The sequence below is a fragment of the Heloderma suspectum genome, chromosome 1, assembly GCF_057233095.1.
Source record: "Heloderma suspectum isolate Gila_16-S chromosome 1, 16-S_ref, whole genome shotgun sequence".
Lineage (NCBI taxonomy): Eukaryota > Metazoa > Chordata > Lepidosauria > Squamata > Helodermatidae > Heloderma > Heloderma suspectum.
Window position 1 is genome coordinate 50,679,608 of NC_139458.1, and position 24,371 is coordinate 50,703,978.

Consider the following 24,371-nt stretch of genomic DNA (forward strand, 5'->3'; position numbering starts at 1 on the left):
AGGTACGTTCATAGCAAGACAGATGGTACCTTAGATAACCAGGTCACTAGTCAGTTGTATAAAGTGTTCTCCAGAGTTACGAGAATAAATGCACACATGAGGAGTGGGGGTGGAATTGTAACTGGTCAGAGAGAGTTGAAATGCTGACAGTACAGATTGATAATTACCTAATTTACAGTGGTCATTCATGAAACAGTTGCTGGATGATAGCACAAGCATCCTTGCAATGGTGAGCTGATTACCAGGTGTAGTGTTAATGGCCCCTTCCAACTCTATGATTCCAGCATGCCACAAGGCTCTTGCTTTAGCTGCAACAGACTAACGTAGCTAACCCTCTGGAAATTGTGTATTAGGTATCAAGATGTAGAAAAGGGAGAAGGCTTAGGGGTGAGGAGTACCAGAGGGTACCTACGCTATCATATGCCCACGCCTCTAGTTCTGCCCTCACAACCTCTGAAGTGAAATGAAATCTTTTCGGCAGCCTTCCTCAGCCTGGTGTCCTCCAGATGTGCCACAACTGCAACTCCCCTAATTCCCAGCCAGAATGGCATAATTCCTATTGACCATGCTAGCTGGGGATTATGGGAGTTGCAGTCCAACACATCTGGAGGACACCAGGTTGAACAAGGCTGCCTTTCTACTAATAATAATGCTGCTCATAGCTTAAAAAGGAGAGAACTCATTCTAAGTGCAAAGTTTCCCATTCCATTTTCAATTGGCTACTCAGCTGACAGCAGCTACGCAGGCCTGATGAGCTTCTAATAAGAAGCTACCTCATTCCAATATCAGCAATACTTACACCTTTTTGTGTAGAAATTACTTCATAGCTAATATCTACTCTCCCTGCACTCATAGTCTTAATTATCTCATTCTTAATATTTCTGCAAGATTAAAACAGACAAAATAGGCCCGTGTGTGTGTAATTAATCAAGTTAGATTAATATTGAATCATATCCTTGAGAAGATAACTCCTTGCTCAAAATTTGCAAGCTAAACCAAAGTCTATACATTTTTCTAGACATCTGTACATCGAGCTTTTTGATGTGTATACCATACACAATATTTTTTGCTCATTAATTGATAAGCAAAAACTTTTGACCTGGAATAATACAGTCTCACACGCTCAAATAACTCTTTGGCCCAAGTGATAGAGCTTTAACTCGGCATTTTCTCATTGTATACCATCCTGATCATCTTGACACAACTGTTTTTTATGCCAGTTACCCAGAATTCATTGTGAACCTGCTTGTGTGTTTGTGTGTCTTCCATTAAATGTAGTTACTACTTTTTACTTATTTATGTTTTCAAATTCTTAATTATCACTAAACATTTGGCATTTGCATTTCATAATAAGGTGCCTTATATTGTTTTAAGAGAGCTGGGTTAGCAATTTCTCTGTAGCCTTCCCAGCAAGTCTTCTAAAGCAAAATCGGCTATTTCGTAAAAATCCAGGACGCTGTGCCAGAGGTGGGGCTAGGCTGTATGGCCCTGAAAGCTCCCTCCTGCATTTTCAACATGGTAAGGTTCATGTGAAACCTTCCTCCCAGGGCCTTTCTGATTCATAGCTTGGTCTTTTAGCCGCCACCACACTGCAGTGAGTTCATCTTTACGCTCATCTGCTTGAGACTACCCAAAGGGTGGCTTGGGTGCTGAGGGGTAAATAATCTGCAATAAGTGTTTGAGAACAGGTGTAGCAGCATGTAGGTGAGGAACTGAGAATATCCCTGGGATGGAGGGCAGATGTCTTAAGGGTGCATACTCTATCTGGGATTACCTAAAATAGATAATTTACTCCTTAAAAATGCTTTAACCACACAGTTGTGCTCATCATTGTGGTTAAAGAGTAGGAAAGAGTGGGTTATTTCCTGTCCAGTGCAGCCTTTCTTATTCAGAGTTGGAAGTAATTTAAGAAAATCAGTATTGGTGACATCTGATAGATATATTTTCCTAGATGCTGGTGGTGCAGGTTTCTTGAAGCAGAAGTAGGAAATGTTGTTCAGTCGTTCAGTCGTGTCCGGCTCTTCGTGACCCCATGGACCATAGCACGCCAGGCCTTCCTGTCCTGCGCTCTCTCCCGGAGCGTGCTCAAGTTCATATTCATTGCATCCGTGATGCTATCTAGCCATCTCATCCTCTGCCGTCCCCTTCTCCTTTTGCCTTCAGTCTTTCCCAGCATCAGGGTCTTTTCCAGGGAGTTTTCTCTTCGCATTAGGTGGCCAAAATATTTGAGCTTCAGCTTCAGTATCTGTCCTTCCAATGAGCACTCAGGGTTGATTTCCTTTAGGATGGACTGATTTGACCTCCTTGCAGTCCAGGGCACTCGTAAGAGTCTTCTCCAGCACCACAGTTCGAAAGCATCAATTCTTCGGCGCTCAGCCTTCCTTATAGTCCAGCTCTCACAGCCATACATTACTACTGGGAAAACCATAGCTTTGATTAGACGGACCTTTGTCGGCAAGGTGATGTCTCTGCTTCTTACTATGCTGTCTAGGTTGACCATAGCTTTCCTCCCAAGGAGCAAGCGTCTTTTAATTTCATGGCTACAGTCACCGTCTGCGGTGATCTTGGAGCCCAAGAAAGTAAAATCTGTCACTGCTTCCATTTCTTCCCCTTCCATATGCCAGGAAGTGATGGGGCCAGATGCCATGATCTTCGTTTTTTTAATGTTGAGTTTCAAACCAGCTTTTGCACTCTCCACTTTCACCCTCAACAAGAGGCTCTTTAGATCCTCTTCGCTTTCTGCCATTAGGGTGGTATCGTCTGCATATCGGAGGTTGTTGATAATTCTCCCAGCAATCTTAATTCCGACCTCTGATTCATCCAACCCGGCATTTCTCATGATGTACTCTGCATATAAGTTAAATAAGCAGGGTGACAATATGCAGCCTTGTCGTACTCCTTTCCCAATTTTGAACCAATCGGTTGTTCCATGTCTGGTTCTTACTGTTGCTTCTTGACCCTCGTACAGGTTTCTCAGGAGACAGGTAAGGTGGTCTGGTACTCCCATCACTTTAAGAATTTGCCACAGTTTGTTGTGATCCACACAATCAAAGGCTTTAGCATAGTCAATGAAGCAGAAATAGACGTTTTTCTGGAATTCTCATGCTTTCTCCATGATGCAGCGAATGTTGGCGATTTGATCTCTAGTTCCTCTGCCTCTTCTAAACCCAGCTTGTACTTCCGGTAGTTCTCGGTTCACATACTGCTGAAGCCTAGCTTGTAGGATTTTGAGCATCACCTTGCTGGCATGTGAAATGAGCGCAATTGTGCGGTAGTTTGAACACTCTTTGGCGTTGCCCTTCTTTGGAATTGGAATGTAAACTGACCTTTTCCAGTCTTGCGGCCACTGTTGAGTGTTCCAGATTTGTTGGCATATTGAATGCAGCACTTTAACAGCATCATCTTTTAGGATTTTAAATAGCTCGGCTGGAATACTGTCATCTCCGCTAGCTTTGTTGTTACTAATGCTTCCTAAGGCCCACTTGACTTCACTCTCTAGGATGTCCGGCTCAAGTTCAGTGACCGCACTATCATGGCTATCAGGGACATTCAGATCTTTCCTGTATAGTTCTTCTGTGTATTCTTGCCACCTCTTCTTAATCTCCTCTGCTTCTGTTAGGTCCCTGGCCTTCTTTGTCCTTTATCATGCCCGTCTTTGCACAAAACGTTCCCTTGAGATCTCCAATTTTCTTGAAGAGAATGGAGGAAAGGAGTTGTGGCAAAGACGCTTAAAGGAGTTTAAGTTTAAGTTGTGGAAGTTTTAATTTTAGGCTCAGAAAATTTGCTGAAATATCAAGTTATAAAACAGATTATGTTATTTCCAAGTTGTATAGATAATTCCTGTAGATCTCTGTATTTTACTAGTATGTGTGGGACCCTCTGTGCTACTGTACAAAACGCTGGTTTTGCCATATTCCCCACGTACAGTGCAGGAAGCTCCTGGAAGGAAGGGTTTGTGAAAATGCCTCATGGCTTTCTTGTCTGAATCTGCTCGCAGCCTTGTCTTGAGCATGGAATCAAGACCCATCTACCAACCTTTGCCTCTCTTTTCTATAGTGCTTTGATATGTTGATACTACCTCTGGTCTTCAACAGAAAGATTCCTATCAAATATGGAGAAGATTCTTCATGACCATAGGAGGCTACTTTTGAAGTATCAGAATGAACCCCCACCCCCCTCCTTACTGCTCCCATTCCTGTTCTAAAGATACTATTCCAGAATTTCATTTGGCTTCAGTTTCGGGGTAGCAGTCTGACTTGGGCAGAGCTGGGTATTTGTGTGGTAATGATTGTTTGCTAGCTTTATATCCCTTCTGTTCTTGTTATCGGTCTCTTCCAGGCCCCGGCTGGACCAGCAGTTCCTCTGGCGTTTTCTAAAGATTCAAACAATTTTATTTCCTACATACTCCTCCAAGAATGTGCTGATGTTCCTAACCTTGCTTGTAGTTGCCCTGTTGGGTAAGTGAGTAGACAGCTAAGAAGAACAATACTGAGTACTTCCTTTTGTCATGTTCCATTAACTATTCTCTTCTTATACCAGCACACCCTTAGAGCTCATCCTTCCCCCTCCCTCTTACCTCCCCTAGAACAGCTGGTCATCTACCAGGTGGGACTGATCCCCAGCCAGTATTATGGAGTTCTGGGGAACAAAGACTTTTATGGATTCCAGAAAGTCACAGCAGTTGCTCTGATTCTCATTGTATTGAACTCTATGGTAAGGGAAATATTTTCTTAAAACAGAGTGATCACCTTTCTTTGTTGGAAAGGAGGCTGGAACACATGTGATACGTTTCATACTGGTTTGCTCTGTGCACACATGATATGTTTATCCTGAGGGCCAAACTACATGGTACATTAATCATACTTTTAAAAAAGCATGCTTCATTCTGCCACTTTTATTTTGAAGGGAAGCAGCCAGCAGAGCCCCAATCTGGCACACCACTCTCAGTCTGGATCAGGGTTCTGCCCTGGTTTCCCACCAAAACTTGCCCCTTCCTCAGGTGCCATTTACATTTCTGGTAAACCTTTGGGAGCAGTTTTTTTTTTTTTTAATGTGATTTAACGTAACATATACTTTGGCCCTTATTCTCACATGTACACACAGGTTCCTCTGTATTTGAATAGAAGTGCATAGAACTAGCAGCGTAATATGTGTACCCTTGTACTGGATTAAATAATTTTTGGACTTTGTCCCCTCCAAATCTGCTTGTGTTAATGATGCCATGTATGCCTTTAACTGACAGTATCATGCAGTTTGTATCTCCAGGGAGATTTTGAAATGCAGGAAACCATTTTATTCATTCATTTTGAAGTATATGCTTCTAAAATACTCCTAGCACCACCTGAAACAAACAACACCCAGTTGCAAATATACATATGCATATGACTTTACTAGAAAAGATTACCTAATGGACAAACACTATTTAACCAGTGGTAGAGAGCATTTTTTGCGCTGAGGGGCAGATTCCATTTTGGAAAAGCTCCTGGGGGCCAGGTTCCAATGGTGGGCAGGGCCACAGGGAAGTTCCATTAAGCCCATTTTATAGTAGGAAGCATATCTACTCAGAAGAAAGCATGAGCAACATGTCTACTGACAAGCAACACTAACCTCTGCATGTCTACTCAGAAGTAACCAAGACTGAATCACTCAGCAGCACTTTCAAATAGCATCCCAAACACTAAGGCTATACATGTCTATTCAGAAGTAAGCTTGAGCATCGTGTCTACTCAGAAGTAAGCAGGGCAAGCCTCTGCAGGAAACAGGACTGAATCGTCCAGCGGTTTCCTCCCCTGTCTCTTCTCCGCAGGGAAAAGCTCTGATCTCTGATCAGCAGATGATCAGAGATAAGTGCTTTCCCCTGCTAAGCATGAAGAACAGGAGCCTTTTTTAGTGTTAAGGCAAAAGAACTTATCTCTAATCACCTGCTGATTGGAGATACTGGGGAACATGGTTGGGAGGGTGCTGTTGTGCTCGTGTCCTGCTTGTGGGTTCCTGGGTAACAGCTGGTCTGCCGCTGTGTGAACAGAATGCTGGACTAGATGGGCCTTTGGTCTGATTCAGCATGGCTCTTCTCATGTTCTTACGATACAAGCTTTTCCCTCCATAACAGAGGGGGCAAGGCCAGGGAAGAACCTGCCAGGCCAAATGGGGAACCCCAGAGGGCTGGAGGTTCTCCATCCCTGTTTTATGCAGTTGTATGCATTTATATATTTTTTAATATATTGATAGTTGAAGGGCCATCTTCTTTGTAAAGTCAAAATTATTTCAGTGGGAATTTCTTCCATGTTAATATGTGCCCAGGCTAGACTTAACTTTTTATGGGAATGGGCCCCGTGGGTAAGCAATGTGGTGAGAGGGAATGCATGTAATGCACAGTTGCCTTGGTCAGGGCATGTGATAAGAACTAGGAAATCCTCAGTCAAGGAAGTTGATCTCTGGTTTTATGGCTTGCCATACATTTTATGGTTTACACTATGTGGCAGTTGTGTGAACTGTTAAATGTACATATCACTGGTCGAAGGTAATGTATCAATCAGTAATGTTTCAGCCGGCCCTAATACATTAAGTCTGGGATGGCTCACCTGCAGCATGTCTGCCACAAGCGGCACAGGGAGCGGTGGCTGTGGCATGCCTGAACAGGAGCAGGAGGGCCCACAGACCTAGGCACAGATTGAAGAAGGCCTAAATTGCTGCCAAGCGTCTCCTGGGCTATGCTGTTACCTGCTCAGTAGTCTGGAAGTGAAACCACACTAAGATACCCTGGGATGGGGGGCGCATTTGTACTGTAGTGCGTACTAGAATGGTACTGCGCAATACTGTGGACTTGACTCGTGATGGGTTTGCCACCACTGCATGAAGTGATGAGTGAAACTCCTTGTGATACTATTCCATTGTTGGTGACTCCTAAGAGATCCCTAAGGGTGGAGTGGCATAGTCCGCTACATGCTGCCAGACGGAGAGCTTGGGACTCCTTCAGCAAATGCAGCCATTTGACCACAGAGATTTCCTCTGCTGAATGTTTCAGTCATATTATCACTCTCTCCCCTCCCCCATTTTTGAGTTTCACTTCTCTCTCTCTCTCCTCTTTCTCAGTTGAGGAGTTTTGACCAGTTCATCTGCAGCCTGATGTATGTGAGCTGGAGGAAGACTCTCACTGAATACCTCCATGGTTACTACTTTCAGGGCCAAGTGTATTATACCTTGAATATGCTTCACCAGGAAATCGATAATCCGTAGGTGGCTGGGCATCTTCTTTGCTGTTTCTGTTGCTTTCTAGCCTGCTGGCTTGTGCTGCACATATGTGGGTGGTCCTGCTTCCTTTTTTCCTCTGAGTGTCCATGGACACTTCCTCAGAGTCGCAGGGAGGTAGTTCGATATGTTTTTTTAAAAATCACATGCTTTGTGATTTTACTGTACTCCAGGCACTATATTTAATTTCTGTACTCCAGGCGCTATATTTAAAAGAAACTAAAATGAAAACTCTAAAATGCAACAATTCATTTCCTCATATTGCTTTGATAGCAGTTTTTGGACCACTATGTTCATATTGGGACAGAATGTTTCTCAGCAAATATGAACCCAGTGCAAGAATTCAGAGAGGAAAAGCAAAGATCATGGGGATTTTTTGTTAAAATATAGACTGCGTTCGGACGATCAGTCGTGCTGGTCGCACGACCGGGGCACCCTAATTACCCAGGCTGTGTCGTGGGTTGCCACGTCATCTGAACCCGGCGCAGCTATAGTGCATTTTCAGCCACCCTCCAACCCACTGCTTGCAGTATGGATTGTGGAGTGGTGAAAATGCACTACGCCCACACCAGGTTCGGATGACACGGCAACTTGTGATGTGGGTAATTGGGGTAATCCTGGTCATGCGACCAGTGCATGTGGGGGTGGGGGAACCAAACAAAGTTTGGTTGTCTCCCCTGCTGATGGTCTTGAACAACCTCACAGTCTGATTAAGGGGCTATCTGACATATATGGAGACACTCCTTGGGTTGCAATATAATTATATATGTGTCTATTCAGAAGTGAGCCTCGTGTGGCGCAGAGTGGTAGGCGGCAGTATTGCAACCGAAACTCTCCTCACAACCTGAGTTCGATCCCAGCGGAAGCTGGGTCCCAGGTAGCCGGCTCAGGTCGACTCAGCCTTCCATCCTACCGAGGTCGGTAAAATGAGTACCCAGCTTGCTGGGGGGAAAGGTAGTCACGACTGGGGAAGGCAATGGCAAACCACAACGCCAGCGCAAGCAGCGTCCCTCTAGGGGTCAGTAATGACCCAGTGCTTGCACAGGAGGAACCTTTCCTTTCCTATTCAGAAGTATGTTCCACTGAATTCAGTGGCGCTTACTCCCAGGTAAGGGGGTATAGGATTGTAGCCCAATGCTTGCTTTGTGGATGGGGTTTTCACCATAATAATTGGGATGGATAGCCAGAACCAACTAAAGATGTAGGTTGCACTGCTTGGCAAACACACCTGGTTTTAAGAAATTTAAAGGAAGTTCTGAAAGATGGGTCTGTCTTCATATATATAAGCCTGTCTTCTCACATCTGCAAGCTAAGAGTTATTAATACTTGCATGGTGGCAGTCTGCCTCTGAAGAATATAGACAAAGGGTGTCTTGCAGCCTGTCATACCTCGTAGGGTTGGAGGTGCAGACACACTGGTTTGTCACACTTTTCCATTAGACACAAGGTAGACCTTAATGGAAAGGGCATTCCCTTTTCCTATTTATTTTATAATGTTTTGGAAACATATATTTATATATTTTACTATATTTATATGGCTGCCCAATGACATGTTTTCTGGGGAGCTCACAGAAAATCAAAGGAATAAAATACAGTATCAGAGCAGTAGAAAGTTGCATAAATATTGTTCTTGACAATTGGACTATTTACACCAGCTTTCCCCAACCTGGTACCCTCCAGATGTTTTGGACTTCAACCCTCATCAGCCTCAGCCAGTGTGGCGAATGGTCAGGAATGTGTAAATTGTGGTCCAAAAGATCTGGAGGGCACCAGGTTGGGGAGGGCTGCCCTGTGCAGTGTAGGAGAGGGTCTCTTTCCTTTAAATCCCTGTCCATAGAGCGGCGAGAACTGTGCTGGTTTTCGGTTGGAGGGTGGGGCCTTGTAATACATGAGGAAGAAGATAATAGTTTTCCAACAAGTATCAGTGGCCAAGTTGGTACTCTTGCCATGAGCTGACTGGCAACATACTGTTTGTCAGCAGTCATGTGCCAGGTACGAGTTTAAAAAAAAACACCCAGCCCTAAAATTACATCATTGTCCCCCTCTGTGAATAAGCCATGTTTTCCCTAACACATTAGCTTTTGTTCTGCTTTGCTGTCGCTGTCGTAGTGGTGCATATCAACTGACGCTCTCTTTTTATTGGGCAGAGACCAGCGAATCAGTCAGGATGTGGAGAGGTTCTGCAAACAGCTGAGCTCCATGGCCAGTAAGCTGATCATTTCGCCCTTCACACTTGTTTACTACACCTATCAGTGTTTTTACAGGTAAGAGTAGTCTCGACCTAGGGGAAGGAATCCCCAGGGCTGGAGTCAGCGACCAAGAATGCCTCCCTGCCTGCACACAATGTTTTGAATTGGCCTACTGATGATAGTATTAAGAGGGTGTGAATGGACAGCCTCTAGAGAGAAGTAGGTGTACCAGGGAAGGAGCAGGGAAGATGGGTAGAAAGACAAGCAATTAAAAGAGAGTTGCGGGGGGGGGGGGGGGGCAAAATATGGGCATGCGTTGGAGTGAGAGAAGTGAAGTAGGAGGGATGGATCTGAGGAGGGGGAGCTAAGGATGGGAGCAATGGGGTTTTTGGATGTGAGAGAGAGAGACAGTGCAGGAAAGGTTTGGAAAGACCAGGGCTGCTGTGTTTGTGGTATCCCCTCTGCTTTCCCATATTACCAGCGCTACTTGTTTTGTAATGTACTGGGGCATAAGCTGTACTCATTGCCAGCTGAGATGGGATCATGGGAGGAGGAGTGGGAGGAGTTTTTAGAGGGATGGTGATGATGATGATTTATTTCAATTCTATACTGCCCAATAGCCGAAGCTCTCTGGGCGGTTCACAACAATTCACAAAAAATACAAACAACAACATTATACAACATGAAAAATACAACATTATGATAAAACATAGTCTAAATTTTTAAGATACCAAATTTAAAACAATTTAAACAGGTAAAAACAATTTCAGTAAACAGTTTTAATTATAGACCTGTTCAAGGCAGCTGACATAAGTGCCCCATCATATCTCATTAAATGCCTGGGAGTAGAGGACAGCCTTAACCTGGTGCCGAAAAGATGACACTGTCAACACCAGGTGGGCCTCAGTGGGGAGCTCATTCCATTCCAGAGTCAGGGGGCCACCACTGAGAAAGCCCTCTCCCTTGCTGCCGCCTTCCAATCTTCCATTGGAGGAAGGCCTCAGATGTTGATCGTAGTGTCTGTGTAGGCTCAGGTCGAGAGAGGCGTGTGCCGTGCTTTAGTTCAGCAACTTTAAATGTTTTCAAAATGTCATTGCATCTTGGGAACAGGGTATGTAAATATATGACTAAATGTCATATATTTACATACCCTGTTCCCAAGATGCAATGACATAAATGGTACAATAAATGGCAGAATTAGAAGGGCATGGTACAGCACAGGATGGAAGGGCTGAGTTCATTCTCAGTTCATACTGAGGTCCAGTCTCCCCTACTTCAGTCCAGATCAGCCTTCCCCAACCTGGTGCCCTCTAGATGTGTTCGATTATAATTCCCATAATCCCCAGATTATGGGAGTTGTAATCCTACTGATCTGGAGGGCACCAGGTTGGGGAAAGCCAATTTAGATGGAAGAGCTTGCTCACTGTTAAAAATGGCACAACTGTGGTTTGACAGAACAAAATCTGTTGTGGGTTGACAGGATAAAATCTCAGCAATAAGGTGCACGCTGTAATTGTGGTTTCTGTTTTGTGGAGTTTGGGGCACTTAATATCTGAAGCTAAGCTGATGCTTCTTAAAGAAGCATTGCAGCCATCATATCTCAACTGCACTAGGGCTTAGTGAATTGATGAAGAATTCCTCCACTTTAAAATGGAGCTATTTCCTATGTCACACAGTGCTAGTAAATCCTCCGAATATGATGATAGCAAAACATGCTATTTCTGTGTCATCTGGACTGTAGCATAGATTAGCCTTTGACAGATTGGCATGTAGCCTTTATTATTTATTTAGGGCGTTTTTACCCCACTCTTCAGCCTAAAAAGGCTCCCAGAGTGGCTTACAAAGATGAACATGAAGACAGTCCCTGCCCTCAGGCTTACAATCGAAAGGACACGACACAAAAGGAAAAGGGATTGGGAGGGAGGAGGGGAAGGAAAGCAAACACATCACTGACCAATGTATTAGGTTGATCTCCCCCCTGTGATGATGTTCTTCCTGTGAGGCAGGAGGTGCAGTCCCCCGGTGGCCCTCGGCTCTCCATCCGGTGGATGAGTCCCAGGGAATTGTCAGTTGGAGCTGCGTGTTCCTTCTAGCAGGGAGGGGTGGAGTGAGCTTCCTGCAGCTCCTCCCTCTCTGGCCGATGTATAGGACCAGGTTGGCCTCCCCCCGTGATGATGTTCTTCCTGGGAAGCAGGAGGTGCAGCCCCCCAGTGGTCCTCGGTTCTCCAGCCGATGGATCATTGACATGTTTACTAATCTCTCTCCATTTCTCCCTTTTAGCACTGGCTGGTTGGGCCCAGTGAGTATCTTTGGGTATTTTATCATCGGGACCATTGTCAACAAGTTCCTAATGAGCCCCATCGTTTCGAAGCTGGTGCACCAGGAGAAGCTGGAAGGTGATTTCAGGTGAGTGTATTCAGCAGGTCTTATAAACAGTTTGACTATAGTCCAAAATAGTGTGATAGATGCAGTCCTTTTCTCATACACTAGTACCCCAATGTTGGTTGTGATGTATTTATTTATTTATTTATTTCATTTCTGTACCACCTAATAGCCAATGCTCTCTGCACAGTTCACAAAAATTAAAACCACAAAGCGCAATATAAAACAATATAAAATATGAACACTTAAAACCACAATATAACAGTACAGCCAGAATAAAACCTAGCAGCAATGCAGAGATTTAAAATACAGGTTTAAAACACCAAAGCTAAAAGACTAGGAAGCTAAAATGCTAAAATACTGGGAGAACAAAAAGGTCTTCGCCTGGCACCAGAAGGTGTACAATGTAGGTGCCAGGCGAACCTCTCTAGGGAGCTTGTTCCACAGCCAGGGTGCCACAGCAGAGAAGGCCCTCTTCCTGGTAGCCACCCGCCTCACTTCCTTTGGCAGGGACTCGCGGAGAAGGACCGCTGAGGATTTATGTTGAGAAATTCCTTGACTTAAGCCTTGTTAAGAGATGGGCAACCAGCCCAGATGGCTTACAGTGGCAGAGGCAGTTCCAGACTGCTGATCAGCATGTTCACACCCACGTCCCTGGCTGGATGTGCCCGATCTCATCTTATCTCAGAAGCTAAGCAGAGTCAGCCCTGGTTAGTACTTGGATGGGAGACCACCTGGGAATCAGGCTTCCTGTATTGAGCAGGGGGCTGGACTCGATGGAGGCTGGACTTGTCCAGCAGGAGGCTACAAATCCAGCAGGGGGCTGGACTTTTAGGCCCCTTCCAACCCTATGAATTTATGATATTGCTACAATGCTGTTCTTGCTCCTTTGTCTGCACCTGTATCTGTTTTCCAGCCTACGTCTTAGTGACCATTTATGCTGTGGCAGACATAATCCCAACATCATCTGGAGGGCCACAGATAGCCCACCCCTGACCTAGCCCAAGGAATGGTCACCCACTGAAGCAAATATTTTCTTTGCTTTCTGCAGGTTTAAGCACATGCAGCTACGGGTGAATGCTGAATCTGCTGCTTTCTACAGGTAAGATTGTGCTTCTCTCTTTCGTATCTCTTCTTGTAACACCTTTTGGCTCCTGGAATCAAAGGGAGAAGTATGTACAGGCACCTGCTTGCCTTGTCTCCTTTATTCAGTTTTCTCCACCTTTTTGCCAAGTGCTTGATCTCTCTCTTCTGTTCCTACTGCATAACTCTTACTACTGTCTCCTTTATCATGTAAAACTCCTGTGCTAGGCCATGTTATTTTCTTAAAGGAAAAGCAAATTCAAGAATGCTCTGTAAGTCTGACTGTTGTACAGTACATTCCTTTAAGATGGCTTTTAAGAACCTAAGAAGAGCCATGCTGGATCAGACCAAGGGTCCATCTAGTCCAGCATTCTGTTCACACAGCAGCCAACCAGCTGTCGACCAGGAACCCACAAGCAGGACATGAGCGCAATAGCACCCTCCCACCCATGTTCACCAGCAACTGGTGTACATAGGCATACTGCCTTTTCCTAACCTGATGCCCACCAGATGTGTTGGCCAATGGCCATATTGCCTGAGCATGATGTGAGCTGTAGTCCAACACATTTGGAGGGTGCTGTGTTGGGGAAAGCTGTTTTATGATCTCAGCAAATAAACATGGGTATGCATCTACCATACACATTTTAAAGGATCATCCATTCCAGAATAGGGGTCTATTCTGTCCCCTCATTCTATTTAGGAACTTGTGCTGTGCTCTGGAATATGTTTGACAGCCTAATATATCATGCCATTATGGAAGCTTTTCTGCAGTCCATGCTTCTTTCATTTTAATTTTAACCCCACTTTTCCTAGACCAGGCCTCTGTTAACAAGAGTAATCACCTTCACTTTATTCTCCCTTCATTGACTTCAGTTCCTTCCCCCAACTTATTCCCTTCAGAACAGATAGTGTTTGTTGCTCTTCTTTTAATCCAGGTTAGCCTTAAAACTAGGGAACGCCAGGAGCACTTTGTCGGGGCTTTCCTGTTCCACTGCTGCTTTGGTGTGTGTGAAAATCTGTCATTATTCTCCCACCATTACTGTAGCCTCACTGCAGCTCTAGTCTGCAACCAGGTCCGCATCTTTTGACTGGCTTTGGAAACCAACCATAATTTGTGATGGCTGTGATCCTGCCCTTCTCCCAACTTGGGGATGAATGGAGGCCTAATCTCTAACATTATTGTGCTTTGGAGGCATTCCGAGTGCTCTTGAGCTCGATCCAAGGTCTGGAATGGTGCTGCTTCCCAGCTCCAGGCTCAGGGAGGGCCAGGGAGCATCTCTACAGCTGCATTGCATTGTGGAAGCATTCCCAGTGCCACTCAGAATTCAGGGGCCCAGCCATGTCATACTGTGCTTAGGGAGGCAGCCTCCAAAGGAGAGTTTAACTGCAGGGAGGATCCCCCAGCGCTCTTCCCCAGCTCCAAGCCCAGAAGAAGCATGGGAGCTCGGCATGCTTGCCAAAGGGGGAGGGATGCTCACCATGGTCAGCGAACATTTGGATCCCAGTGGCTTGTGATAAGTCTGCCATGTTGTTTAGGCCAGACATTAGAATATGTCTGCAACAGGTTTATTTTGCATGGTTTTTGTCTAAATGTACCTGAAATAACTTGCTTCAGCACTTCTTCCCTTTTCCTGTTCCCAGTTAGGCTCTGCTTTTTGTGTCGTTCACTTTCTAAAAAGAATGCAAAAGCCACTTCTTATTAATTGGTATTTTTGGACATGCATCCTGTTATCTGGCCATTCCTTCATCACACTCCCTTGATATCTTTCCCCCTTGCAACAATTTTGTTCAAAACAATTCTGAACATTCACCAGTTCACCCATCACAATAAACACTTTGTTTATTCTCCCCCTGCTCCCACATTACAGAGTCTCAGCTACTCCTGAATCCCACAGAAATGTAGTTTTTCTCCCCCACCAGTCCCCATATACCTTTTTGTTGCATTCCAGCAAAGTGATTGGAAGGTGGGAGAAAACAGAAGAGCAGCCATGCTTAATCAGACCAAAGGCCTATCTAGTCCAGCATTCTGTTCACACAATGCCAACCAGCTGCCTGTGGGAAGCCCACAAGTAGGATATGTGTGCAATAGCATCCCCTTGCTCATGTTCCCCAGCAATTTTTTTATTTTTTTATTTCATTTCTATACCGCCCAATAGCCGAAGCTCTCTGGGCGCTTCACAAAAATTAAAACCAAACAGCACACAATAAAACAATATAAAATATATAGAACATTAAAACCACAATATAACAATACAACCACAATAAAACCTAGCAGCAGTGCAGGAGTTTAAAATACAGTTTTAAAACAGCAAAGCTAAAAGTCTAGAAAGCTAAAATGCTAAAATGCCTGGGAAAATGAAAAGGTCTTCACCTGGCACCTCAAGGAATACAATGTAGGTGCCAGGTGAACCTCGCTAGGGAGCTCATTCCACAGCCGGGGTGCCACAGCAGAAAAAGCCCTCCTCCTAGTAGCCACCTGCCTCACTTCCTTTAGCAGGAGGTCACAGAAAAGGGCCGCTGACGATGATCTTAAGGTCCGGGCAGGCACATATGGGAGGAGGCGATCCTTCAGAAAACCTGGCCCCAAGCCATTAAGGGCTTTAAATGTTAATACCAGCACTTTGAATCGGGCCCAGAAATGGACTGGCAGCCAGTGCAGCTGAAAAAGTACTGGCGTAATATGAGCTCGCAGGCCAGTCCCTGTTAACAGTCTTGCTGCCCCATTTTGGACCAGCTGAAGTTTCCAGACCATTTTCAAAGGCAGCCCCACGTATAACGCATTGCAGTAATCCAGACAAGAATATCAGGGCATGGATAACTGTAGCTAGGCGATCTCTGTCCAGATAAGGGCGTAGTTGGTATACCAGCCTAAGCTGATAAAAAGTGCTCCGTGCCACTGAGTTCACCTGTGCCTTAAGTGACAGTTCTGGATCCAAGAGCACCCCTCAAACTACGAACGTGATCCTTTAGGGGGAGTGCAACCCCCTCCAGAACAGGTTGAATATCACCTACTCGAGCAGACAAACCACCCACTAACATTACCTCCATCTTGTCTGGATTGAGTTTCAGTTTATTGGCCCTCATCCAGTCCATTACCGTGCCCAGGCCCTGATTCAGAACAGCCACTGCCTCACCTGGTTTTGATGAGAAAAAGAGGTAGAGCTGGGTGTCATCCGCATATTGATGGCACCTCAGCCCACACCTCCGGATAACCTCCCCCAGCGGTTTCGTGTAGATGTTAAACAGCATGGGGGATAAAATAGAGCCCTGTGGAGCCCCATGACACAATTGCCATGGCACAGAGCAATAATCCCCCAGCACCACCTTCTGGAATCGGCCATCCAAGTAGGAGCGGAACCACTGCATATATAGAAGCATACTGCCTCCAGTACTGGAGGTAACATATGGGCATCAGGACTAGTAGTCACTGACAGCCGTATCCATCTAGAAGGTGTCCAGATGATCACCTTTGTGTGCACATATTCAGCATTACTACTGTTCAATTAATAGAACAGACCACAATTCTGAAAGCAGAAAGTGATTGTGGGCAGGAAATATGTGACTAACACTGGAGGGACATAGTGATGGGAGAGGGAGAGAGGAGGGCAGCAAACCAAAATAGAAGGAACACACACACCACGTCTGCCCTTCTGCTTCTTGCCACATGAGGTCGCCATTATCATTGGGAATCTCACTAGAAACAAACAACCACAATCATTCTGAGAGCCTCAAATTCCCTTAGTTTAGAGGTATCTCGAAGCAAAAGAAGGAGGGTGGCTTTCTTTTCCTCATGTTCCTGTAACCTTAGGTTTTGTTTGTTTATTCCAGGAGACGGATCGATGCCCACCCTCTCTCACTGCATTAATATTGTGAATAACAAAGTGCTAGGGAGGTCAGAGAGCCCCTGACCCCCTTCAGTTCTCCTTTCTTTTCTGCTCTCTTTGGACTGGCAGCTCTGGCTCTCTCTTGATTTCCAGACACAATTCAGGGTTGTTCTTTGTTGTGACCTAAAACACCCTTAACACTGTGTGGGCTCGGTGCACTCAACAGATCACCTTTTACTTTATGTCCCATCACCATGGGACAGATTGATTGATCCTTTTAACTCCTTATGTTTCGACAGGAAGGATACAGGGAGAATTGTTTTTAGTGGCTGCCCTACAACTTTGGAACTGGCTTCCCCTGGAGACTGGCCAGAGCCTAAGCATCTTTCAAAAAGTGCTATAAAATCTTTAGCTTTATTAGTTTTCTCGTCACTGGGCCCTTAACACATTTCCCGTGAAGAAACTGAACATATGCAGCAGTCTGCCCCCATCGTCTATTTGCTATTCAGCACATGCACACACCTGCAGCTTGCCCCAGTCAACTCGGGGTCTGCAGGAATGATCACTGTATGGACTGACTGTGTCTTATTGTGCTGCTTTGCAGAGCTGGTGAGGTTGAACACATGCGCACCAACCGCAGGCTGCAAACTCTCCTGCAGACACAGAGGGAGTTGATGGGCAAGGAGTTGTGGCTATACAGTAAGCAGAATCCTTTCCCTCTTTAATTTGTAAGTTTGTTAATGTAATTTCTCCAGGCAGAAACTTTGGAATTGAGTCTTACAAGGGAAGAAACATTTATGGGGGCAATGATTCCTGCCAATAGGAATAAATAATAAGGACATGAACCATTGGCCAAGTCTGAGATAGAAAATGAGTTCCATGGGAATTCAGAGAGAAATACAGATCCTGGGCCTGTACTTAAGTACCTGCAAGGGCCAGCAAGAGGGCCTGAAGGACCAGACTCCAGGCCCTCTGGCAGAATAGGGCCAGGATTTGGGCCAAGCAGCACTTGGCCCTTGTGGATTTTGCTAGCTTAGGCTCTGCCAGAGAAGTTGTGCAAATGTTTTGTTACTGGGTATTGAACTGGAGTAGATTTAACTCCTAAACAACTTGACATGTATTATCCTGAGTACAAGAAGCTGGGGTTGCACCCAGAGCATATGCTTCTGTTAAATGTCACAGAGAATCAAAAAAAGTGTGAAAAGGTGGTAACCCCAAATTACCTGTTCTGCCATCATTTCCATCTGTGGGCCAAACTAGTCTGCCATTGTGTGCTTCCTTGTCTTTTCTCTCCCTTTGTCTGCCGTATGATTTGGCAGAAATGGTACACATCTCCATGTGACTTTAAAAAGCAAGATGGAGAAGGGGGAGATACATTTTGAGGGTGGCAGACAAGCAGAAACCCCACTAAAGGGAGCTGCATTGTCAAAGGAAACCTTGTTTGCCCACAGTAATCCACTGCTATGACAATACAGGTTTTGTTTTTAATTTGGTTGTAGTTAAAATGGTAGGTGATCAGATATCTGCATGCATCTCTCTAGAATTGGTGATCCTTGCAACCCTGTCAAGAAATTCTTCTTAGAAGCAGGTTTCTTTGTTGAAAGATCCTGCCTTTTTGTATTTGGTCCCAAGTATGTAGCATGAGATCTTGGCCTGTTATCTGGGCAGAAATTCCCCACTACTCACTGGCTCATGCTGATGTGTTTTGTGCTCAGTTGGGATCAACACTTTTGACTATCTGGGCAGCATCCTGAGTTACGTGGTGATTGCCATTCCCATATTTGGTGGGGTCTACGGTGATTTGGATCCAGCAGAACTGAGCTCCTTAATTAGCAAGGTGAGTTGTGGCAATTCTTCTAGATAAGAAGCTAGTGCTTTTGTTTTCGCTAGAGCATTCCTTGCCTTTCCAGCCATCTGGGAGTCCTCTAACAGCCATTAGACAAAGCATTCAAGAACCTGCCGAGGTTTCTTACATTGGGATCATACCAAGAGGAGTTTAGTCTAAGGCTGAGGTGTGCTGGATAGGGAGTAAAGCGGGAGTGGGCATCCTGTGGCTCTCCAGCTCTTTTGACCTACACCTGGCTAGGGCTGATGGGAGCTGCAGACCAAAATATCTGGAAGACTGCAAGTTGTCCATATCTGGAGTAAAGGCACATCTGTGTGCTGAAAGAAAAGGATTTTGGCAGACGTGTATGTAGATGTGAATCATACAGCTCAAATATATGTATGAAACTGATGCCCTTAGCACTGAAAATATGACTTCTGATATTTTACCACTCATTGTTCACACATTTCAAGCCTGTCTTCTCAGCCATAAAAGCTAGAAACATGCTTCTATTTTATTTTTTAAGAGTTGAAAGCTGAGATTCCTAGGATGTTAATTTTGCACCCATACCAGGTTCTAGAATTCTGGAATGATATCATGACAGATCTTCTCCCTAGATATTGGTAGTAGAGAAAATGGCTCTCTTTCCCATACATTTCATGGGCCAATATGACACTGCTTTTTAGGAATGCTGTTGCTGTATAACTAAGGAGAAACATGGAATGAGATCAACAAGAGCACACAGTCCTGCCATGGGATGCATGTTGCTCCCACATACTATTGACTGTTCGGAGACTTACGGATGCCAGCCAGCTGGCTTGTTGTGTAGATATTCAAGAAGGCAAATGTATGGCTTCACCTGTCATGGGATGAGATCCCTTCTACTGAAAACAAGGGGTGGCCTAAGTCAGTCCTCAGAGAGAGAATTCCTTGAGCTCATCAAGAGCTCATCTGAAACTAATCAGACAGATCTAAAAATAGTTGGGCCTGGCATGCCTCACTGTGCAGTGAGAGGCTTCTTTCAAGTTGGAAGGGGGCAGCCTCCTGACTAGAGCAAAGGTGGTGGCTGGTTGTCATGACCCCATGGAGGGGGTGTTGATCCCAGCACTGCTGGGAATTGCTGTGGACCTTGGCAGGATGATGACGCTAGTTGCACGCAGATATAGGCTGCTATTTTAAAAAACACTGCAGTCCCTGACACTCCCCTCCATGTTGTTGTTCTTTATTTTCATGCTCTTAAATGCAAGACTGTGCATTTTAAGGTACAGATGTCATGGAGGTGCATTTTTAGATATAGAGGTCATATTTCAGATTAGCTTTCTGTTAGGCAGTTGTTCCTGTGTAAAGTGAGTCCCCATGGTGTGTAAGCAGAGCCCTGTGTGTGTGAAAGGGCAGTATGTCAGTGGGAGGGATGCTGCCCTAAGACAGCCCCAACAGGCAACTTGCCTCAGTGGCCTTGGTATGGGAGGAGATGGCAAGAGTGTATTAATTCATACCCTGCTGTGGGATTGCTGGGTTACTCTCTGACTCTGGGGTTGTACTCCTCCTTGGCCAAACCTCTATCCCCAGCATAATCCTATGTTTTCTTCTTCCTTGCTGAATCACTTAGCCAGACCTTAGCGTAGGTGTGTTGACTGGGGATGATGGGAACTTCATTCTACATATGGAGGGCACCAGGTTGGGGAAGGCTGCACTAGTGCATAATTCAGCATCCTGAGAGCCCCAGCTCTTCTCTGTTGTCTTTTAAAAGAAAGCAAATTGCTAAGATTCCTGGTTTGGGGAGACAGGGAGATCAAAAATACCTGAGCAGCATTTGCTGAAAGTTGGGTAACCAGTAGAAGGCTTTTGCAGGTACCTTGAGCAGCTTTCCACACCCCTCCTGGCCTGCTTTCCATTATTAATTCAGTCCTTGCCAAAATTCTGTAAATACCAAACATGGCAAACAATCTGCTAGGTTTATGTGAAATGACTGACCTACATAATTCTCAGTGCAGAACTTAGGTTTCATGGGTACAGATAACAGTCAGCCCTGCTAGCAGCTGAAAAGACGGAAGCTAATTTTGTAGGAGCAAGGGGAGAGAGTATCAGCAGCTCTTCTCCTATGAATTGATTCCCAACCCTTGCTAACTCTGAGTTTGCATGTGATTTTCTTGTCTTGTAGAATGCATTTGTTTGTATTTACCTGATTAGCTGCTTTAGCCGGCTCATTGACCTCTCCACTACTGTGTCTGACGTAGCCGGCTATACACACAGGTAAGCCCTCTTGTCTGTGGCCTGCCTGAGAGGCAGTTGTTTAGTGTGGGTCTTCATGAGTCTGTCCAAAGCTGAAGAGCAAAGGAAGGCTCTGCTTCTTATGCATCCATGAAAGGTCATATAGTCCATGAGAGTCCATGTGTCTCAGTATGGTTACACGATTTGGGGTTCTCCTCTGAGGTCTCTCAAGAAGAAGAAACTGACAAGGCAGCCTCTCTCTTTTCTTTAGGCATAAGATGCTGAATGTCTGTAATTAGAATCTCTGGGGGCAGCAGAAGAGGGAATCTGAATTCTTCCTCTTAAATCAGTTAGTGTTGGGTGGCTGGTGTCGCAGCCTATGTGCTGATCATATTTAGACTGCATTTCAGGGGTCCACTACAACTCCACAAGTTAACTGCTTTATATGTTGATAAGTCTTTACTTTCCCTCCTTTTGGAGGTGGGGCTTCTCAACAAGTCTCTTCTGGGCTTTGCTGTTAAAGATAGGAATTGCTTTGAGAATAACTGTTTCTCTGTCATTCTCTCTCAATTACTGATTCTCTTGTGTGTATGTAGAATTGGGGAGTTGCAGGAGATACTTCTGAAACTTTCCAAGAAACAAAATGATTGTGAATTGCAAGCCAAATGGGACTTCAACAGGTGAGTAGTTATATGGGATGGTTGCTTCCTGACTATGCCACTGTGTTTCCTGTGATGGGTTTTTGTTTTTTTGTTTTTTTTGGGGGGGGGGGGCAAATGGCTGCTGTACACTTTTGCCTTGCCGCTGAGATAATAGAATCATGCTAGGGGGTGGAATCTTGCAGCCCAAATACTATTTACACTTTAGATATCCCTCTGTCATGATATATAGTGCTTGCTGAGTGCTTGAAACAAACCTGGGGAGTCCCAAGGTGAAGTAAGAAGCTAAGTACATAGGTAGCTGACTTACAGCAGGTCAGACTATCTGTCCATCCAGGCTGATACTGACTGCTCTGACTGACAGCAGCTCTCTGCAGGTCCCTATCCTTCTTTAACTGGAGATGCCAGGGGTTGAACCTGGGATCTTCTGCATGTTGTGGCGCTGAGCTACGCTCTGTCCTCTTTTATATTGGTGAAATGTGTCAGTGGCTCCCAGCCAAGATCCAGCATCAAGAAAAGCCTGTGGGGAGAGTTGGTGGGGACAACTTTCAGAGCAAGGGGGACAAGCACTCTATATCCATTATCCAGCACTCTGCTTCACAACACCTGATTGATAGAGCAGTCAGTGGGGATACAGGTAAGATGCAAGCCCAGATGACAAATGGAATCTGGTTGCTGGACCTCCAAAAAGATATGCAGGGCTGGAAAAACGTTGGCACAACTCCATCATGAGAAACAATTATAATGTCTGGGACTGTTTAGCTTAGAAAAACAATGCGTAAGAGGAGACATGATAAAGGTGTATAAAATTATGCATAGTGTGGAGAGAGGTTTTTCTCCCTCTCATAATAATAGAACCTGGGTCACCCAGTGAAGCTGAATGGTGGAAGATTGAGGACAGACAAAAGCAGGTACTTCTTCACACAGCACATAGTTATACTGTGGAATTCGCTACCGCAAGATGTAGGGATGGCCACTAACTTGGAGGGCTTTAAAAGGGGATTAGACAAATTCATGGAGGATAAGGCTATCAATGGCTACTTGTCCTGAGGGTTATGTGTGATCTCCAGTATCGGAGGCAGTATGCCTCTCAGTACCAGTTGCTGGGGATAGGGTATGTGAGCAGGAGGGTGCTATGGTGCTCTGCCCTGCTTGTGGGCTTCCCATAAGCATCTGGTTGGCAAATGTGTGAGCAGAATGCTGGGCTGGATCAGCCTTTGGGCTGATCCAGCACAACCCTTCATATGTTCTTACCTGAGAGGAGCAGCAGTTGATGCTGGATAGGCTGTGGAAGAGAAGCATAGAGGCTTGAAGAGGAGGGAAGACTGCAGGCCCTGGCCCTTTTTAATGGGGCTTAGAGGTCCTAATGATTACCTCTTTTAAACTACCAAAAGCTTGCTTAGGCCCCTCTTGAGGGCAGGGCATATATTTTGTTGAGCTGCTTTATGGGTTCCCCTCTTTCCTCCCTCCCCCACCCTCTCTCTCCAAACTTCAGCAAAGGTAGCAGGAGCCAGAGTGGCTGACTGTTGAGAACTGCTTCTGCGACAAAATGCTACATGCGCCATAACATTTTTGTGGGGTTTTAACTTAGATTTTCTAGGGCCAGTGTCTTTCTGCACATTGCTCGCTGTGTGGCTGGGGCTAGATCTCTAGTTCCAGGCTTCCTAAGTGGGGAATTAAAATGATGACCTGTAGGCCACCCTCTCAGGGTACTCCTGTAATGTACTCTAAGGCAGTGTTTGTTTCTCCTTCCATGCACTTCTCTTTTCCCCTCTCTTTTTTTGTGGGGCTTGATACTTTTAGTGCTTCCAAAGAGAAGATGGTCTCCAGGGACACAGCTTTCCTCCTGGAGGAAGTCTGTCTCTCTGCTCCTTCTGAGAAGCTGCTCATCAAGGACCTAAACCTGAGAGTCACACAAGGGAGCAATCTCCTCATTACCGGGAACACAGGCACAGGAAAGACATCTTTGTTGCGTGTCCTTGGTGGCCTCTGGGAGAGCAAAACGGGTGAGTCCATCAGCTTCCCTGAAACGTTGCTTTGATAGGGGCCCTTTTAGCAGGCCTGTGGGTGGAACACTGGTCCCTCCTTTGCACGGTGTTCACAAACTCCGTTGCAGTCTCTCTTGTGCTTGGGTTCTTACAGCTATTGCTGGTTACTGTGTTGAGGTAACAGGTTTTTCCCTTGACCCATTCAAACCTGACGTATCAACAGATGACCACTTGTCACATGGACACTGCTTATAGCCATCCCACATGACCGGTCTCACAGTGTAGAAAGCCAGTCATCTGTAGGCTCTAGCCACATGGTGAGCCAGGACTTATTACATGCTCCACACATTCATGCTTGCACGAGCATGAGGTAAAGCTTTTATCAGTGCATCATTGGACCCAACAAGTGCCTGGTTCCCCATGCAGTTAGAGCTACTGTGAGATGCTTATAAGTAGCAATGTGTGAAGTAAATGGTGGTTTCCTTTTACCCATGGCCATTGCCTAAGATGTCAAGTGGCACTGCAGAGCTAGGCTGGTGAACTTGGCTTCATTTATTTTTCCATTGTCTGGATCTGTCTTCTTGAGAGGTAGCGTACTGTAGTGATTAACAATGCAATGCTATAGATGTCTATGCAGAAGTCAATGAAATTTTTGCCCAGGTAAGTGTATATAAGATTGCAACCTAAGATAGTGAGCCAGAGTGTGAATCCTGACTGAGTCATGAACTCACTAGGTAGTCTTAGACCGGGGTACTAAACTTTTTCAGCCCAAGAGCCAAATTCCATTTCAGAGCAGCTCTCAGGCTGCAATCCAGTGGTGGGCGGGGCCAAAGGCAAAAATGGGTGGGGCTGAAAAATCCCCCAATTCCATTGTTACCAATTTATAGTAGGAAGCATGTCTACTCAAAAGTAAGCATGAGCATCATGTCTACTCACAAGTAAGCAGGACTGAATCACTCAGCA

General features: G+C 45.3%; 1 protein-coding gene across 6 annotated transcripts in view; it reads left to right on the forward strand.

Moving 5' to 3' along the window:
- The window catches only part of ABCD4 (ATP binding cassette subfamily D member 4), a 36,991-nt gene that overhangs the window by 1,024 nt on the left and 11,596 nt on the right, over positions 1–24,371 (forward strand). For 3 of the 6 annotated variants that reach the window (XR_014788950.1, XM_084842483.1, XM_084842504.1), the window contains exons 2-12: positions 4,339–4,457; positions 4,586–4,713; positions 7,093–7,232; positions 9,395–9,511; positions 11,717–11,842; positions 12,870–12,920; positions 17,330–17,424; positions 18,441–18,562; positions 20,712–20,803; positions 21,358–21,441; positions 23,224–23,426. Coding sequence is in view for 5 of the 6 variants with exons in the window: in XM_084842483.1 (XP_084698609.1) it covers positions 4,339–4,457; positions 4,586–4,713; positions 7,093–7,232; positions 9,395–9,511; positions 11,717–11,842; positions 12,870–12,920; positions 17,330–17,424; positions 18,441–18,562; positions 20,712–20,803; positions 21,358–21,441; positions 23,224–23,426 (1,277 nt within the window). In the remaining variant the exon portion in view is untranslated. The remainder of the gene's footprint in view (positions 1–4,338; positions 4,458–4,585; positions 4,714–7,092; positions 7,233–9,394; positions 9,512–11,716; positions 11,843–12,869; positions 12,921–17,329; positions 17,425–18,440; positions 18,563–20,711; positions 20,804–21,357; positions 21,442–23,223; positions 23,427–24,371) is intronic. The other 3 variants (XM_084842493.1, XM_084842514.1, XM_084842524.1) reach the window with 3 other exon arrangements.